The sequence below is a fragment of the Patiria miniata genome, unplaced genomic scaffold, assembly GCF_015706575.1.
Source record: "Patiria miniata isolate m_02_andy unplaced genomic scaffold, ASM1570657v1 HiC_scaffold_20, whole genome shotgun sequence".
NCBI classification, from domain to species: Eukaryota; Metazoa; Echinodermata; class Asteroidea; order Valvatida; family Asterinidae; genus Patiria; species Patiria miniata.
This window is the reverse complement of record NW_024037059.1, coordinates 38,409,995-38,430,078: the sequence shown is the minus strand read 5'-3', so window position 1 is coordinate 38,430,078 and position 20,084 is coordinate 38,409,995. Positions and strand designations below refer to the sequence as shown.

The following is a 20,084-nucleotide window of genomic DNA, read 5'->3' as shown; positions in this document are numbered from 1 at the left end:
ATCAAATAAGGAAATTTTTCACTTGAGAGAACCCTTTTGTCCCCCCCCCCCCCCCACCTTCTGCCCCCATCACACCTTCGCCTCCTGGCAGTAACCTCTCTTTCTGGATCCACCCTTGCCTGTCATCACAAAATGACCATTATGTTGGAAGTTGCCATTTTCAGCAGGACAGTGGGACAAAGCCAAAATTTGAAGGGGTAGTAGATTTTTGTTTTCAGACGAACCTCAAGTTCTGTTCTGCCCTAGCTTTCCCATGTTTCTTTGTTCCATCAAGTATCTTTAACCCTTACTTTCATCCCGTTTAATTAGTTGACTGTTCATTCACCGTCACACAACGGCGGGATTTTAAATGCCATTTTCTCAAAAATTAGTTCTACAACTTAAATGTAGTAGGCGGTCTATATTTCTGTTACCAAACTCAGTACCCCTAAATGTTAAGAGTCCATAGTCCATTAGAAAGCGCTTGTTCTGAACATGGAGCTATTAACTCCATGATGTTCTGAAGAATCCAGAAATAAAATCAACTCAATTGTCCAACGTTATGCCCATTTTGTGGTGGCCGGGTCAGATATGTGATCCATAAATCGGTGTTCTTTTGTATCTTTGCTATACCCATGCAAACTGTTTAAACTACCATGAAATGTATTGTACATGCAACAATACTTGTATTTTTGTATAAATAGGGACCAAGGTAAACACCAAATTGTGGTTTGGATTTAATGGTGTTTGATATTTAAAACAAACCAAAACCACCAGAAGTTAGGGATAATTTCAATTGAATGTAGGTCTGCGATAAACATTGCAACCAGTTCTTTGTCAATTTCATGTGAATGACATTTACGACAACTCGAGTGTACGCCAATTATTCGAAGTTGCAATTCTTCTTTGCAATTTTTCTTTTGCATTTTTTATTTCTGTTTATCCCAAATCCAGTCACGAATGTGTTATGAGCAGTAGATGTATTGCTCCATTTTTAGGTAATTCGAGGTCGAGGAAAATATAACATTTTATGAAAACTGTCATCTTGCACGCGTGTAGAGGGGGAAAAAACACACAACTGTGAATTAATTAAATGCAGATTGTCAAATAAAGCACTATATTTAAACTTGACTAAAGAATTTGCCACAGTATTTTAAAAGATTGAGTTTTTGTATTAAGCGTGTTGAATTTGTTTACTAATTATTTGTTTCCGACAGTCACTGCCTTTCACTGATAGTGTTCAACTCAGTGTTACACTGTGGACAATTTTGCCACGACTGTGTCATTCTGCAGATGAATTTGTTATTAGATGTGAAATCGAGAGCCGCACTTCCCTATCTTTTGTGGTGAGGATTTAAAAAAGAGAAAGCGTCTTCAGTGTCGCACAAAGCACAGCACTGTGGTTTGACCCTTGGGCAATTGGACAGGTACGTAAACAGTGTCTCTAATTTTATGCTCCTTAACCAGTCGTGAAAAAGATAAGACTTGTACATGTACATGTACAGTACATGTACATGTATATCACTTTTTTTTTGTCTAAATGAAAATGTTAGCAAGGTGTTAGTTACAGTTCAAACTGTCCATTCTCCCTGTAGCTGTTTTCAAAATTGTAGGTTTTTTTAGCCTTCTCTAGTGTTACTTTTCAACTTAGAACAGCGATCTTATTAAAAAAGGATGATCTTAATAGCCACAGTGGTTCTAGATGTCTTTTTGCACACCCCAAAATGTATCTCAAAGCAAAAATACCTTGGCGGGTTTTCTTCAGTGATTAAATCTTAGGCAAATTAATGCGCACATAAGCGTAAAACTTTTGTTTTTGGGTGATGCCATGATATTGGACGAAAGTACATGCACATGTCATCTCCTTTGTTTTCCCCAAAGCACAATTACAACTTTTAACACCTCGTGCATATTATATCTGCTCATTTAAAGGGAATATACATCATTTGCTTTTGCTGTAATTTTCAAAAATGGATGGAATTGGGGGGTTAGAAATATATAGCAAATATATGGTTACACTGACTTTTTTGAGGTTTTGGGTTCGAAAATGCTATAAAAACCAAGAAAAACAATCATTTTCCTGTAGTCTGGTTCCCTGACTCAATTTAAGAAGAAACAGAGCAGTTTACATATATTGGGGAATTGTAAGGTCAGGGAACCAGTCTAGCTGGCTTGTACCCGTTCATAGGTATGTAATCGATTGCAAACAAGTGCGATGGTCAACTGGGGCCAGTATTTGAAAAAAGCCAGTTTTTTTCCAACGCTGGTCGGCCGATCAGCGTTGGAAATTGATACAAAAATACCACTTTTCTTGAAAATGACAGTATACCAGGTGCCATGATTTTACAGGATGCTTTACACTGTCATTCACTAACAGTCCAGCAAGGTATTTCAAAATGATTTGGTAGTTTTATTTTTTGATGTTTGCAAATGTTGTATTTTCCCTTTAATTCACATCTTTTTAAAGGGCTTGTATTTTTTAATTGTTAATGCAATTGTTAAAAAAGCTTGTTTCCTATTTAACCTTATTTTCAATTTTCCATTTACAAGGGCATTTTTTTTAAGTTTAAAGTGCACTTTTCAATAAAATTAACCAAAAAAGAATGTCAGAGTTTTCATCCCTCATGAAAGTAGAAAGTTGCACAAAATGTTCCGAAGACAATTACATCTCATGGCCCCTTTAATTTTGTTAAGTTCAGAAGCTCAGCTAGTTTTGAGGCCGTTTATAATTCATAAATCAGTTACTAATCCAAGCAAGGCCAATAAGCTTGTGCCTAATCCGTACAGACTTCAATACAGCAACACATAACACAATCACGTTTATTTTTTTTTTATTTTTTTTTTATTTTTAAGGAATGATGGGCTCAAATTATTTACACTCAACAACTTGCAAAAAAATTGTTTCAAATACAAGGTTTTTGTCATTCATCTATGTACATGTAATACATTTTGTATTGTACGCTCTGCTATGCTTGTAACATTGCTTTTAGAGGGCTGTTAAATTAACAGTTAAGAGCAAAACCTTGTATTTCAATAATTTACATCTCCGATGCAAAATCAAATTACATGTACCATAAATGGTAGGATGAGAAGACATTCGGAATTTATGTCGTCTTTTCAACACCAAACTTTGGCAGTTGGGCAGAAATAGGCTTGTACATGTACATCTACTGCCAGGCCCAAAAAATGGGCAAAAGCAGGAATATAAAAAACAAATTTAACTAAAATTAAATCACAGCTAAAAATGATAACCCGCACAAAATGAATTTCAGTCAGAAATTAATGCAATCATCATAGCTTATTACAAGTGGTTTCAACTCTTCTACTTTAGTAAATATAATTATTGGTTTAAAATTTCTACTTTCAGTATTAAGGCACAAACGGCACTACCATTTAAAAAGAAATTTGAGTACAAATAAAATGCATGATACAAAAGTTTCATGAAGTACACAATAAAAAAATGTCAAATTTATCAAAAAGCAATAATATTCAGTTTTGGTCCCGATATCCAGCCTTTATCAAAAGTTTACATGTACAAGAACTACTGAAGCAAAGTAAACAACTAATAGAGCAATATTTTCAAGCTAGGATTTGTATGTTTTTCGTCTGCTGTAATATTTTGCGTTGTGGCAGTGGATTTGCTGGTCAGTATGAACTCAAACTTTATAAAATCGCTACACAAAGACTGATATTTACAATAAAACTATAACATATCAAGTTAACATTTACAATACGAAGGCACTATTAGGAAAACATCTACATTACTGTTTGTAACCTCAAATTTAGAGTATGTAAAGTTCGGACAGATTTTGTTTTTTTTGTAACATAAGGTCACAGGTACGATTGGAATGTACACGTCTATTTAAACTATTTTTTATTAAAAATTTCAAAAAGTGTCCGACTTTGGTAAAACATGCTCTTTTTGTACAGGATTGATAAATAAGTATGTGTTCCCTGTTGCTCACGTTTCTCTTTGTTCAAACGAAACAAACGCGAAAGCTGCCCTGCGTACTGGTTTTCCCAGCATGCATTGGCCCATGACGTTTGTTAGTCTCTGCCCAACGCTCAGTTCCAACGCTCAGCTCTACTCAAATTGAAAATTGTTATCAAAAGACTCGCACTCAGACACACTTGATAAAAACTCACAATTGTTTCGTAATTTTTTTTGTAAGAAATGAGGTATAAAACGTTACACAAAATTGGACAAACATTCGGATAAAAATAAGCACCACGAGTAAGGAGTGTCCAAAACTTATTGCATTAAGATAGATTCTCGATAAGTCATTTTCTACACCCACTCATATCCGCTCTCCAAAATGATATTGCATAGCAAAGAAGTTGGTCTTGCCTTCCAGGGAGATGTTTCCATGAAATCGAAGGGCTTCTCGACATTCCAGACAGGGATAAGGATTATATCTGGTTTATTTCAGTGCTTTATTTAGAAGTCTGCGTCTAACCTGAATACCTGCTCCTCTTTGGACGCCATGACGCCCGATTTCTGGTACTCGCCGACCCTCTTCTCGAAGAAGTTGGTCTTGCCTTCCAGAGAGATGTTTTCCATGAAATCAAAGGGGTTCTCGACATTCCAGATCTGTAGGAGAAAGGCAGGGAAACACAAAGCCATGAACACAGTGCAAATCCAAAATAAATTTGCAATATTTCTCTCATAACACCCTCAGCAGTCTTGCTGGCACCTTCCCGATTAATTCAAAATACACAAGTGTGCCAGAAAATAATCGATTATGCAGTTAAACCTTTCAACGAGTTGAACATTCATTAATCCTTTGCAATCATCCCGATTGGCTTGGAAGAATTTGGTTAGGGTTGGCTTCAAGATATTCTTTCTATTTAGGCACAAAAAAAAAATAGTTCTGCTTCCGATTACATGGCATTTGAAAATAAGGTAGGTAGGGCAATTTTTTTGTGTACGATCATATGGAGGTGTCTGCGTGCAGTCAAGGGTAAACAGTAGTAATTGATGATTTTTGATGGTTTCCCCCTCATTTTCCCCGAAGTAATTAGGGTAGGGGCTGTCAAAATAGGGTAGGTAGGGTAACCGGAAGCAGAACTGTTATTTAATTTGGCCTTATGCATTCATTAATCCTTGCATTCATACTGATTGACTTTGAAGAATCCGGTTAGGGGTGGTGTTAAGACATTGTATCTATTTCAGTATTCAGCTGTTCGATACTGAAATGTTTTCACAGATGTTTCCAAGGTCTTTACTACCTTGCAAATATTGCCAGGAGCTATTTAATCACACTAGCTTGGAACGTACCTTCGTGCATTTGAGCTCTAGGAGCAACCTGTCGGCCACAAACTCGATGTACTGCTTCATGAGCTTGGCGTTCATTCCGATGAGCGAGCACGGCAGCGCGTCCGTGAGGAACTCCTGCTCGATCTTGACAGCCTCCTTGATGATGAACTTGATGCGTTCCTCTGAGGGTTTGTGGACGAGATGGCTGAACATGAGGCAGGCAAAGTCACAGTGCAGACCCTGGAAAATGGAAAGAAAAAAAAAGGAGTTGCATTATAGCATTCGAATATGTTGAGGTTTGGTATGGAACACCTAATCAAATGTTAGTCAAGACCTTGTTAATTTATAAAGTTTGAAAACATTTTCTTGGTGTATGATACAGTGTGACCATTGACCATTTCCAAATGGTGGGACTTTTTGTGACTTTTTGATGAACATTTTTTTTAAAGGTTCAGTACAGATTTGTACAATCCTAAAACCTTAAATTCTCCTTTGTTATAGTTTGTCTTTAACAAATTCTTTGTCTTTGTGAAGAGTTTTTCAACTGTGCAATTCTGATGAAACTACTTCTTAGGACTACAAAGAGTTTCGAGATTCAATCCCTTAAAAGGGACACAGTGTTTGATTAGCCCTTTCCCATAGCCTCCCAATTCGTCAGGTTTTGTACATTTTGCAATTTTTTTTAAGGAGGAGCCCAGCAACACTTTTCGTGGGACTTGAGAGTCAAGATACAAAGAACGATTTCTTGTTCCCTACACAGTTAGTCGAGTTAATATTTTACGATGTACCTCATCGCGACTGATCAGCTCATTGGAGAACGTCAGGCCGTGCATCAGTCCTCTCTTCTTCAGCCAGAAGATGGAGGCGAAGGATCCCGAGAAGAAAATGCCCTCCACAGCGGCGAAGGCCACAACCCTCTCGCCGTAGGTGGACATGTCCGAGTTGATCCAGTTCAGCGCCCAGTCAGCCTTCTGCTTGACGCAAGGTAGGGTCTCAATGGCATTGAACAGGAACGTCCTTTTTAAGAAAAAAGATGAAATATTTTAGCTTTAATTATTGTTCTGTATTCCTATTCAAACCACAATATCCACGGCAGATTCCTGATTTACCTAGCCATCGTCAACTCATGAGAGATTTTACTGTGTGACATTTCCTGATGCCTTTTATTGGAATAGAAATACCCAATTTTCTGTAACTTTCTGCATGTGATGTCTGAGACATCAAAAATTTGTCTTGAACTTCTGATCTTAAGTCGCATCAAAAATTTGTCTTGAACTTCAGATCTTAGTCCACAGCCAAATTTGGGACGCCTACCTTTCTTTGGGGTCTCTGATGTAGGTGTCAATCAACAAGCTGTACATCTCGGAGTGAATGTTCTCGATGGCGATCTGGAACCCGTAGAAACACCGCGCCTCGGGCACCTGAACCTCCTGGCTGAACCGCTCCACGAGGTTCTCGTTCACGATGCCGTCGCTGGCGGCGAAGAAGGCCAAGACGTGGGAGATGAAGTGCCTCTCGTCCGGCTTGAGGGACTCCCAGTCTGGGAGGTCCTTGGAGAGGTCGACTTCCTCGACCGTCCAGAACGACGCCTCTGCCTTCTTGTACATGTCCCAGATGTCCTGAAATTGACATAGGCAATGATGAGATATCTTTTTTTTTTTTTTTTTATTAAATGATGAGATATCTAACAGTTGGTATTTACAGCTGAATTATCAATCACCTACAGTCAAAGCAAAGCTGTATCAAGTAACACAAACAGTCACAGCCAGTCAATCCTGTAGGCTGGGAACTCTTAACTGTTAGAAACAATCACTTGATTGATTTTTGACCGAGAGGACAACTTTGCACAGAATATGTATGCTAGCATAAGATAGTTTTTTAATATAAGCATGTTGTTTGTTGATGAGTCAAGTGATTTTGTAATGCCCACTAGTATGAGGGTGTGGGTCACTTTATTCCCAGGCTCAGATCAGGAAAAGAAGAAGAAAATAAAACCATTTCACATTGAGCACATAAGGCAGTGGGAACATTTTGTGAATGTTGGAAATCATGACAATATCATTTTGGTGAAAGGATAAGTTAACCCATTGTTAATTGGCTTTACCTTGTACTGAATGGGAAAGATGACAAACCGATGAGGGTTCTCGCGTAGAAGTGGCTCATCTTGTAGCAAATCTTGCTGCTTTTTCTTAAATTCCTGTAGAAGAAAAGTTGATTTGTTAAAAACAAGCAACTCTTTGGTAGGAAACCTCTTCAAACTACTCATAACTTTGAACAATGGAATGATAATCTGATTGTTTTGCTTAGTTAGAGTGAAGTGACCCAAGTTGAAACAGTAACAACTGTTTGAATTCTTTTTATAAATTGATAAATCAATCTTTTTGTCTACTTACCTTCAGCTCTTTCCTTTTCTCCTCTTTCGATGGGGTCTTCGTTGTGGGAATAATATTCTATAAATGGAAATACAAGACAACAAATTAGGCCTCAGATGACGTCACCGCCTACAGATTGTCACAACATTAGCATTTTTTGAGTCAACTTTTTCTGATGTACATTGGCTAAACTGCATTTTGTAGAAATTTCGAGCAACATGCATGCATGCTTAGAACACTTTGCACACTGTGTGCACACGCAACTGATGGCGTTGAAGACGCAGTTGTAATTTTATCATGAAGATGGCTTCTACTAATTGTAATGGGAAAACAAAACAAAGTGTCCTATTTTTTGTTTCATGATTTGTTTCCAAAAATTAATTGGAAATTCAGGAAGTTAGGTCATTAATTAATGTTAGGCAATTGGGCCTATCACAGCAAAAAAAAAATAGAAAATGAAAAATGAAGTCGGTCTTGGCCTATCGATGTTTGTTAGTTGAAGTAAAAATGTATTTAATCAAATTCAAATATTTCTCAATTTTCTACTTTATTCAAAGTTATTTTCAACCTTTTTGCCAAAATGTAGACTGTCATTGGTAAACATGGCAAAATTCTTTTTTGTAATGCTTGGCCAAGCATCAATTAGTCCCCAATGAAAGTTTATTTATACAAAAAAAAAAAAATTTGGATTGAAATGCCATTTATTTTATTTGATGATAAATGATATGCAGCAGCATAGTGAATCAGGCTGAACATGCTACGAAACAAAAACTCAATTTATTCTTTTATACAAAACATAAAAAAAACCTATTCGCTCTCAACAACAATCACCATTGAGCATGACAGAGTAGCACTAGCAGCAGGGCAATCAACACACAGCTAGTCATTATGTGCCAAACCATTCACTTTCTGATCCTCAATCGTTGAATATTCAATGAGCGTACAGCTTTACGCAAACAATGGGATCCATTGTGCCGGTTAGCCTTCCCGCGCTCGGGGCCAACAATAACCCCTTGCGTAACCCCAAATATCAGCTGGTTACACAAGGAACCGTTCAAAACAAAAAATTCCTACCGGTTTTAACCGAAATGTTACCTAAGGTCGGAAAACAAAGGGGCAACTCCACTTACTTGCTTTTGGCTGTCTCCAAGAACTTTGACTTGTTTTGTCCTCATTGGATGCTGTGGCGGAAATGGGGAAAAAAGGAATCACAAACTTAAACTCTCCACCGTTTCATTTCCAAATGAACATGATGAAATGGAGCCAAAATCTGCATAGGCCTAGCTTGTTTTTTAGCATTCAGTTTCACAAGAAAAACAGCTCTCAATATCGATAATATCTTATGATACAGGCCTATCTGGACTGAGTTGAAGAACTTTGTTTCTCTGTCCAAAAAGTAATTTTCCCTCCAATCAAAATGTGAACACAAACTTGACAAAGATGTAAAAACTCACCTGGTTTTCTTGGTCGCTGATTCTCGAATTTTGCATATTATTGGTCAGGGTCTTCATCTTGTTAGCGGTGGAATCTGGTGAGTGCATCGACAACATTTTGAGTGATTTGAAGGGCTACTTTACAGCTGCAAAGACGAGGATGTGAATTACTATTAATGGGGGTAAATACTGGGCTAGTTGAACAGATGTGGCCAGGGCGGGAGCAACAGGACGAATGAACAATTCCAAACGCCAAAATTGATTTTCGCGGGTTATGGGATATACGTGGCGCGCCCAGTTGTGGTTGGCCCGGCAGGGTCACTGCTTTAGCTTTGCGGGGCTAGGCGGGGCTAACCCAAAATTGAAGTCGATGATTGGTCTTTCTTAATTCCGCTTCAATAAACCTCGCTGTGATAGGTTATTTATAATTTGCATAATATCTTACACGCACATAGCGATAACAGCTGCAACCACAGAGAGTGCAATGTACCGTGATTAGAGAGATGGAAAGGACCATACTGACCAACAGGGGTGTTCACAAACTCTTAACAATTATTGTTAATGAATCTTGTAGTAAAAGTTTTTTTTTAACAAAAATTGATTCATCAATACGAAGAGAGATTTGATTCAATTGGTAAATGAGTGATAATTTGGTACTATTTATTTTGTACACATTTACATAATACGTTGCATAACCTTTTCTGAAACATTTCGATAGTTTGGTATAGTCCTTTTGAAGAACTTGTACATTGTGTTGCATGCGCGCACAGGGTACGGGTATTGATTTTGGTGGGGGGTCCAATGGTCGCCCCATACTCGACATTTTTTTGCTGTCGAAAAAAAATTATACATCGAATGATGTTTTCTTACCGAATTTTAACTTCACTTTAAAAGTTCGATGTGATAATAAAATGTTCCATATTTTCTCTGAAAGCGTGGCCCTAGTAGTATGAAAGCAAAAAGTCCAGTCGGTATAATAGGTTAATTTTTCAGTCAGAAAAAAGACTCACCCTGCACACATGACTACCTTGGTTAATCAAATTAACTACTTTTGCAAGAGTTTATTAACATAACAGTTTAATACATTCATATGATTTTACTTAGCTGGGGTATATTAATTCGCGAAAAGATTTGGGGAGAGAATATTTTACGCCATGACATATTCTATTTAAATCCTCAGCTCCGTCTGTTTCAGTGCGTTTCACATCGAAATATTAGACCGTGCAATTTGTTTTATTTTTGTTGTTGTTGCATATTTCAGGGCAATCCAGTCAGCAAGATCATTTTCAAAGATCACACAAGATGACTCCCCTTGCTGTTTTCGAATTTCACCGAAATAAGTGGCCGGGGCGACTTTGGGAACGATTATCCGAAAATCGTTTGCTTCAGGCGGTTTTTAGTAGTCTCATCGAACAGTCGCATCCGCAGTGTGTTTTATTCGCTTGTGAAAAGGCTAACCATCATAGACAACTTTGTAGTCATAGTAACGATATCATTCCGCTCCCCATAAGTTTTCATGCAATTTTTGGATTTACACAACTTATTTCTGATAAAAACACGTTTTCGTGTAATTATGATTACAGTTTATCCAAATATTATTCACATTTGGATGATTTTGTCCACATTTGGAGAACAAGATTATAAAACATAGTTCTCTCGCGCAGTGATATTTGTAAACTATTAGGCGTGCAACGGTGCAAGACAATGTTTACAGAATTGTTGGGGGAACGTGCTCAAAAATTTTAAAATTTCCTTGTAAATTATCTTTTATGCCGAAATAAAATGGCAGATAGTGTGCAGACATTAGAACCTGGCTACAGGAGGTCTGTGGGTGGGGAAAGATCCGGTAGACTTCATAAAGGTAGGTCCAAAATTCAGTGGAACTTGTACGGTGTGTCGATTATTTTATCTATTTCGTGATAAAATATTTAGCTGTTTCGGTGTACACACCGAAACAGCTCTTGTTTCTGTTATTTTTTTTTTTCTCTTTTATTTTTCAGACTTTTTTCTCATAGGATAACACGTGTTTTCGTTCTACAAGTCACTTTTGGCTTTTTTTCAAATCCGATCGACTTCAAACCTGGCACACACTTAGACCACCATCTGAAGATGTGTCCCGAAACTTTTCGTCATGCTGACGTCATCACGTGATTTATTATAGAATTTTGAATATTTAATTTGTCCCATAGACTTTGTACACAGAAATTAAAAAAAAAATGTCAATTTTCAGAGGGCATTTTCGACTCTTTGCCAGTAATTCATTTACACCAATCTTTGTCCAAGCAAAGACTCTAATTCAAACAACATTGTGTAATGATGACGTCATGATGACGTCATCCGGTGTTTATTTATAGGCAATTAAATTGTGACAATTTTAATATTTAAGAATGCATAAGAAATCAACCGTACGCGTCCGCAGCATTCTGTTGCCAGCAAGTGGTAGAGTAGGTTGAGGTCTTTATTTCATTCAGTGTGCGTAAAATCACGTGACCCTTGCTTCCGGTCGAAAAAGGCCAAAACCGGAAGTGGCTTATTATTTAAAAGTGGTAATAGATATGAACTTGCTTTTAACTGTGTTAGTCTCTTGGCTAATAGTATTCTTCAAATCATCTACCGATGACGTCATGCAATCTTCGAGCGCCCTCTAGCGACAGGTTGAAAATTTTCAAAAATGTATTTTGAATAGATGTCTGTGGCGAAGTTTGTCGGAATCGCCTAAATATTGGTGTATATGATGACCTTGACCCATTTAAGATGTGTGCGAAGTTTAAGGTGGATGACGTCATCAGACCGGAAGTTATAATGAAAAAAACCTTTTTCCTTAAAAAATTCCTGAAAAATCAACCATGGCAGTTTTTATATTAGTTTTTACTATAATTGTCTATTTAAGGGTAGGTCTAAAATATTTCAAAGCTTCGAGGCAATAAGCAAACTCGGACATGCCCTGCGCACGCTTAAAACTTCAGGTTGACAATAACTCTGCTTTAAAACATGCACAGTCCACAATGTACATGTACATGCACGTACGTTGTACATATCGTATGTCAGTCAGCCCGCGCGCAGCGCACGTGTTGCTGAGGTCAAATCCTGTCCACAGTGACCGTTTCAGCCGATTTCCGGCTAACTTTTTCATGCATAGTCAGGGACGTAGGATAGACACTTTTTGTATAGAATACGCATGTACATGTTCATTCGACCTGGATGAAACTCCTTTTACGGCAGTCATTAATAAAACGGTCGAAACAGCTCAGTGTTTGTCCACAAACACATTTCTAGTTTTCTTTGATTTCTTTAAGTGAACACCACAATGACTGTGATTAAAAGGTTAAATGTAAATAATTTAATTGAAAAAGCTAGAAAGTGAAAAATTATGTAGTATCTTGATTTTCTAACCATATACCAGCTACCCGGTAGGCCTACTGCAAAATTGGAAAATGTTATTTTCAAACATTTTTTTTACTTGCATGACTTTCATTTTCATTGACTTTATTCTAACTTAAGTTAAAATGAATGTTTTTAGTTTTACAACTAACAAGACTTTGTCTCTTGTCAATTAAATACAATGTGACCTCACACCCTGTCATTTTATGTTTTTTCTTTCTCCACAGGCCCTGGTGTTGTTGCTGCTACGTCGTCAATACCAACCAAATATCAAACCATCGTCACACCGAATACAGATAAAAGAGGATTTGGTGGGACAACAAAAAGATTCAACCATGATGTCAATGTTGTAAGTGTGAACATTTAAAATTCCACACAGAAGGAATATATTGAAGCTGTTATAACCCCCAACTATAGCAATGGCCCCAACTATAGTCGGGACAATCCTAGTCCGAAAATCTGGGACTCTCAATTCTGTGTATGAGTGAGAGTCCCAAAAGTTAAGGTAGTGAAAACATGCAATTGATATTCCGCGTTTGGAGCAACTGCCGTGCTGTAGTCAAGCTATTGCCGCTTTCATTTCAATTAAGTTTGGCGCGAAAGTAGCACGGCGTCTTGAACGGTCCTTACTCTAATAATCGTTGTCATGTTGAAAAAGTTTACTGCAATGCTATTTTGACCCGAAAAGTATTTTGTAAAGTTTAAGGATAAGTGAATTTGTTTCCATTGCTTTAATATACAAGTTCTTTGCTTGATTCTGCTTAGAATGAGAACCCTGGTCCAGGAACGTATGGCAACCTCCGAGTGGCAGCTGTCAGGGATAGTTCATCATTCTCCAAGAAAGGGGTGGGCGTTGGCTTTGTATCCAAGGTGAGAATGATTGACATCCCTCAATTTCTGGTTTGTTGTTCACTCGCCCCTCAGAAACTGTGGTGCACAAATATTTGCACCCATTGTGTAGCCAGACATTTTTATAAGAGGGGGGGGGGGGGGAGGGGGGGGGGACTAAAGCATAATCCTTCCAGGTTTGTTAAAAATCACCAAGTCTCAAGTCAAATGGTTTATAGCTATTCAAATTAACTGAAGAATCAATTCCTTTGTTATTTTTTTTATACCCTTACTTTTGTTTTGGCCCGACTTGTGATTTGCATGGTGAAAGGCAATATACAACATTTGCAAACATAAAAAACACAACTACCGAATTATAATGAAATACCTTACTGGACGGTGATTGAATAATAGCCACAAGCATCCTGTAAAATCATGGGAGCTGTTGTGCTGTCATTTTCAAGAAAATTGGATTTTTATATCAATTTCCAATGGTGGTCAACTGACAATCATTGAAAAAGGACTGGCTTTTATTTTTCTTTCTAATACTGCCCCCAAATTTACAATTCACTTAGTCCAAATTGTGTTTGCAATCGGTAACACATCCGTGAACCGGTGCAAGCCAGCTAGACTGGTTCCCTGACCTTAAGTGAAGTCAGGGAACCAGACTACAAGAACAGCATTTTTTTCTTGGTTTTTCCAGCGTCTACGAACACAAAACATTAAACAGGTCAGTGTGACAATATTTGCTAAAAAAAATCTAACCCCCAGATCCATCCATTTCTGAAAATTACAGCAAAAGCAAATGTTGTATATTCCCTTTAAAACTCTGTTGGCACATAACAGATTGATAAGTAAGACAAAATGGCTCATGCTCCAAGAATTTTAACAAAAAACTGCATTTAAAAGTATTTAACCAAATCCGCACCTTACTCAGGGCATTAAGTTTCCCGTTTCCTGTTTACCAGACCCGCAGAATGCCAAGGCAGAAAGGTACGCCAGGCCCCGGCTCAGCTGCCTACAATCTCCCCAGTCTACTCAGGACCCAGACTGACTGCAACCAGGCACCTGCCTCCAGTTCATTCCACAAGCCCATTGCGGTTGCACAGGACAAGCGCGGGGACCAACCAGCTCCAAATCAGTACAATGTGAGCACATCGGCATCATTTACAGGCCTGTCACTTTGGCTTAAAGATAGAGTACATCATTTGCAGCTATCCAAAACGTGACTTACAAAATTATTTTTAAAAAAGTTTTGGTTAAAAGATAGTAATGGCACTAAACTCCCTGTGAAATTATTCTTTCTGGCATGCTGTCATTTTGAAGAAAACAATAAACTTCGAAAGCCATTTCCAAAGATGGGTCAAGTGACGCATTTTTGGAAATTTCCGTTAGCAGTTGGTTTGCAATTCGGCGAATCCTTGAATGGGTGCGCGCAAGCGTTGACACGACGCACGCGCGCCTGCGGTTGCCATTATTCATCAGTTCAGTGCATGACGTTGCGTAGCTGCAATCGGCTGAATGAGAACGTGTCCCGGATGCTGATTGTAGGTTTTTGTGAATATATATTTTTTTTGGTTTTTTGGGTTCAAATCCAGATATCAGACAGCGGATTACACAAGCACCATGGCAGTCAGTTCCAAGCATCATTCAAGTCGACATCTAAGAGAATAGATTTCCAGGGGCCCAAGACGTTAGCGCCTGCTCCTTGTAAGTGCTTCATCTTCATTGATGGTCTTCCAAAGTATTCCTCATTCCAAACCTGTTTGTAGATGGGCCAACAAAGATCTTCATTTAGTCAGTAATAATAGGCAATTCTGGTTTCAATATTACTATTATTATTTTTAATATTACTTGTCGTCTATAAGGTATCACTTCCCTTGAAACTGAGAATTTATTAATTGTAAGTTGACGTTCTGCAGTTAACCTAATTTTATGAAGAAGAAAAAAATTCCATTCTGATTACAAAATTTATGATTATCCAAAGAAAATTATAGTATTTTAGTGTAAAAATGCACATAAGCATAGCGTTAAGAAAGTCAGTGGAGAAACTTTCAAACAATTTGCTAACTTTAATTCTTCTTGATGGTGACTAGTGAATTCTAAAAAAACAACGGGTGGGGTAAATCCAAGTTGTTTTTGCTTAGTACTGATTGATCGGATTCTGCCTCCTGTTGATTATCCCCCAACTTACTGATAAACAGATGGGATAGGAGGAGAATTCGACCGAATAAGTAAAACCAGCACTGCCTAGTGTAACTGAGAGAGTGAGATCTTAACTGTTATTACTATTATAACATGACTACGCACTTACTTTGTTTGCAGCATATAATCAATCCTAGTCAGACCCTAGTCGGATTCTCCACCCGTCGAAAATACCCCTTCCTACCCTAAATCTATTTGTTCCATGTGGGGACCTCATTTAGAGACTAATACATAGGCGTTACTGCAAACCAGTACCAATACTCAACAACGCAAAAAGTATTAAAGGGAAAATACAACATTTGCAAACATCGAAAAATAAAACTACCAAGTTGTTACGAAATACCTTACTAGGATGTTGGTACATGACAGTCTAAAGCATTCTGTAAAATTATGGCACCTGGTGTGAAGTCATTTTCAAGAAAATGGTATTTTTGTATACATTTCCAACAGTGGTTGGCCGACCACCGTTGGAAAAACCTAACTATTTTTCAACAACTGCTCCATTTTTACCATTTGTTTCAGTCCAAATTGTGTTTGCTATTGGTTACATGTTCATGAACGGGTGCAGGTCAGCTAGACTGGTTCCCTTACCCTACAATTTTCCGGCATCTATAAATTGATCCATTTTATCTTTAGTGGAGTCAGGGAACCAGACTACTTGAACATTTTTTGTTTTTCTTGGTTTTTCCAGCATTTTCGGACACAAAACTTCAAACATGTCAGTGTAACAATATTTGATCTATTATACTAACCCCTCAAATAGTTCATTTCTGAAAATTACAGCGAAAGCCAATGATGTACATTCCCTTTAACTGTAAAAATATCTATATTTATAAAAATTGTCTTGTTCATTAATTGTTTTGACCTCGCAATCCACAGGCCAGTACAATATCAGCGACAGTCTCACCAAACCGTCCGCAAATGCACCCACCAGTAGCTTCAAATCAACAACCAAACGACAAATGGCCGTCACGCCCGCCGACGTAAGTCATACATTCTCTCTCACTGACAGGTTGTGCTAAAAGACCCTGAACTTTGGGTCTGCAGTACCCCAATTAGCGCCTCTGCCTGTCAGTTGCATAATAAAACAAAATGTACTGCACCAATCACACCAAAATTGACTAACTTTCATTGAATATGGACAAATTATTAGTGTCTTTGGGTCAGAGGTTTGAACCTGGGCATGAATGCAAAACAAGAAAGACTGTCCTTCAATTTATTTTTGTATAATTTCACAAGCTATGAGGATGTAACACACGGTTATACTATTGGAACAAAAGCCTTTTGTGGCCTGCCTCTACATTTAAATTTTTGAAAGTTTGAACAGCGTAAAATGAATCAAATTCCGACATTTTACACAATGTAAAAAGGAAGATAGGAGCATGCATTTGGTCAGACTGGTACCTTGAGTGCAGAAAAACATGCCAAACAACATCAGGCCAACTGTACTCACTCTTTAGCCGACAAAATTCTCCAAAATTTTCATGAGGCTAAGACAAGGTCCTCAGTATTTCACCAGCCAAGTTGAGGTCTCAATTCAATTTTTAAGGAGACTTTTCTGCAACATTTCGCACCTGAGAGTGAAGTCAAGTGATTTTTAATTTGAAGTCTAAGACTAGACTGGTATATGTCCAACTTTTTGAAAAGATCGACCCTGCAGTAGTCTGGTGGCATGACTATAGAGAATGTGTAGAAATAGAGCTAGGTACCAGATGTTTCTTTTGACACAGCTGATTGATGCAGAACTAAGGGATGTTGGACTGGTTGTTTCATGTGCCACTCTGTTTTCTTGTTTTTGCATGTTTTTACTATCTGAAGTTTTGGGACTCTCATACACAGTACTGAGAGTCCCAAATTTTCCGAGAGTCCCATATTTTCATTTAATGTGATGTGATTTTCTTCTTGGATTTGGTTTTGTAGAATCCTGGTCCGGGCCAGTACAGGCCTCATGAGCCCGTTGAAGAACCAGCTAACAGGCTACTCATGCCGTAAGTGTCCAAAGCAGTAAAAAGTTTTATCATTTCTGTTTCCTTCTTAAAAAAAAAAAAATTTCATTCTGTGTAATGGCTCAGCTGCTTTCTATTACATTTTACATATCCTTACTCACATCATACTGCCTTATAGTCTAGCCATCTCTTTGAAATATTTCTGCAACCACTATTTTCATAACCAGCATGCAGTGTTTTAGAGAGCATCCACATTTAGGTATCTCATGGTGGACCAGTGAATACTATGTGCCTAGCAGAATTTAGTGCTTAGAGGCTTCACGAAATAGGCCCTATTAACCCAGGAAAACATTTATTTATTATACTGTTTACCCTTCTATGCAAATATACATTTTGTGCCAAGTTGCCATTGCAGTCAAAATCAATCAAGTGACTGTTTTTACAGTTAAGGGCTCCCAGCCTACATAAAGCAGGATTGACTGGCTGTGACTGTTTATGTAACTTGACACAGCTATGCTTTGACTGTAGGTGATTGATACGCCAGCTATGAATACCACTTGCCTGTTTTTGTCTGTTGACTGAATTTGACTAGTCACAGTACTTGCTTAAAATATGATCTGACTGTTGGTGACTAGCCTGTGCAGAATGGCAGAAGAAGAGGACGATTTTTGACTGTCTGTGACTGTTCAGATAGCAGAAGGGTTTTAATGACAGGATGTATGTTTACATAAAAGCACTTGGCTTTAGCAGTTGTTCTTTTCAAGTATTAAATTTAACCCTGTAAGTCATAGCCAGTATACACTATCAGCATCATTTATTTCGTCCATTCCCACAGGAGAAAGCACTATCTATGCATATCCGCCCCTGCGATGCCCCTCCCCCCTCCCTTACCGGAGCCCGGCCCAGGCAGCTATGAGCTAGTCAACTACAAGGGCGCCCCCAAGCATTACATGTCCGGTGCAGTGTTTGTATCGACGACAAGCCGATGGACGGGAAACCTCCATAGGACATCCGATAACCCAGGACCAGGTATGAATATTCCTTTTTATTTCTTTTCCTTTTTTTTTAGGGAGGGGCTTAGTAACAAATTGCAGTGATTTTGTGAACTTAAAAATAAGGACACAAGTTTATGATTATGTTGAAAAGAATTTATTAATAAGACAGAGAGGAATTTTTAAAAATGAGATAGTGAAATAAATGCTGGAACGGTTGTAATTTCATTGGAAATGACAAACCCAAATGCTGTATAGGTCGCTCTCAAATGACGTCATTTCCTACAGACCGTCCACGTGCATCGGCATTTTGAGCGTCAACTTGCATAACGCGCATTGGCAGCGTCGTATTTTGAACACATTTCTAGCAACAAGTGTGCGTGTTTGGAACATTTTCAACACTGCGCAATGCGTGCTTGATATCGTAAAATATGCAGTTGCAGTTCTCCCACAAAGATGGCCATCTTTGAGAGAGACCTTTAGATCAGTCTTCGGGAAGTGAGGCCAGACAGTATCAGTTGTAGCCTTATGAGGCAGGCAAGCAACTTTTCCTTTGATCCGCCAATTCCTCGTTTTTGTACTTCTCATGAATGCCATTACAAATTCAAACACTGTACAAAGTCTTGTGTGGTTTGGAATTTTTAATTTTTTTTTCCAAATTCCCAGTTGCATGCCTGATGAGGGGTATGCTGGTGTCTTCTTTCAATTTTGGCAGTTGCGGACACTTTAGTTTGTACCAACTCTTCAAATTCAATGTTTTAGAAGTACGCTGTCCTGTTTTTCCCCCCAGTCTACGGCTAATGTGAACATACTATTCATAAGATGGAATTTGCGTTGGGGTGATGTAAATTCAATATTGGCCTTTTCCCGTTGACATATTTTGGTTTTTATTCTATATTCTTGTGCAAACCCAGGTTGAACATGTATACTGTTCTTGTTCATGTATAAAACTTCTCATTACAGAGCCCAACACGACGAAAGATTAAATCTCCTCATTCTAATTACCATTGTTTTTTTCATTCTTTCTACAGCAACTTACCGACCAGAGCCCACCAACAAGGGCCAGTCCTTCCTGTACAACGCCCAAAAGAAATGGGTCTGTCCGTGATCAACAGAAACTTCCATGTATTCGGTTTATATGTTCAGAGTCCTTTATCGTAGTGTCAAAGACAACAGGCCAGGGGATGGCCAGGTTTTATTCAAATTTTAACCCCAGACATTTTCTAACGACATGTACACATATAGCTTCAATCATTGAAGCTGTTAACATACCTCCCTTCAGCATGAGTTTCTTTTCCGATAGAAACCATTTCTATCAGATCCATCCAATCAAAATGGTCATGTTTATTGTCACTGGTAAAATGTGATTTCTTTGAGGGTTCTATGATGAAACAGAGTACGAAGATATGTTAGAAACAATGAATTGGCATCTCCCACTTGGTTTCAGCACCAAGTTAATATATGTAATTTTTCTTGTGTTTTTAAAATTTCTGTGTGGCGGCCGTTAATGTACTTCATGTGCTCTTACGAAAATGGGAAGGATTTTTGTTTACTAACTTGTGCAAAATTGAGTTTGAAAGTACATGTGTCCACATTCACACCCCATTTATAGCTACTCCCCCATCCCCCAATCTCAATCCCCCACCCCCACCCCCACCTCCACACCCCAACCCCAACAAAAAAAATCACAT

At 38.2% G+C, this 20,084-nt stretch overlaps 2 protein-coding genes across 2 annotated transcripts; one reads left to right on the top strand and one right to left on the bottom strand.

The window, feature by feature from the left end:
- Positions 1 to 3,316: 3,316 nt before the first annotated feature.
- LOC119729041 (ribonucleoside-diphosphate reductase subunit M2 B-like) lies at positions 3,317 to 9,338 on the bottom strand. The gene is made up of 8 exons (XM_038201534.1): positions 9,063 to 9,338; positions 8,739 to 8,789; positions 7,630 to 7,686; positions 7,341 to 7,433; positions 6,551 to 6,855; positions 6,025 to 6,253; positions 5,258 to 5,476; positions 3,317 to 4,570 (listed from the first exon to the last, which is right to left on the bottom strand). The coding sequence occupies exons 1-8, from the start codon at positions 9,156 to 9,158 to the stop codon at positions 4,418 to 4,420; spliced, it is 1,203 nt and encodes a 400-aa protein (XP_038057462.1). The 5' UTR covers positions 9,159 to 9,338; the 3' UTR covers positions 3,317 to 4,417.
- Positions 9,339 to 10,574: 1,236 nt separating this feature from the next.
- Positions 10,575 to 20,010, top strand: LOC119729042 (O(6)-methylguanine-induced apoptosis 2-like). Its single transcript, XM_038201535.1, has 9 exons — positions 10,575 to 10,902; positions 12,650 to 12,771; positions 13,188 to 13,292; positions 14,219 to 14,398; positions 14,849 to 14,960; positions 16,335 to 16,438; positions 17,376 to 17,443; positions 18,237 to 18,430; positions 19,425 to 20,010. The coding sequence occupies exons 1-9, from the start codon at positions 10,824 to 10,826 to the stop codon at positions 19,499 to 19,501; spliced, it is 1,041 nt and encodes a 346-aa protein (XP_038057463.1). The 5' UTR covers positions 10,575 to 10,823; the 3' UTR covers positions 19,502 to 20,010.
- Positions 20,011 to 20,084: the final 74 nt, after the last annotated feature.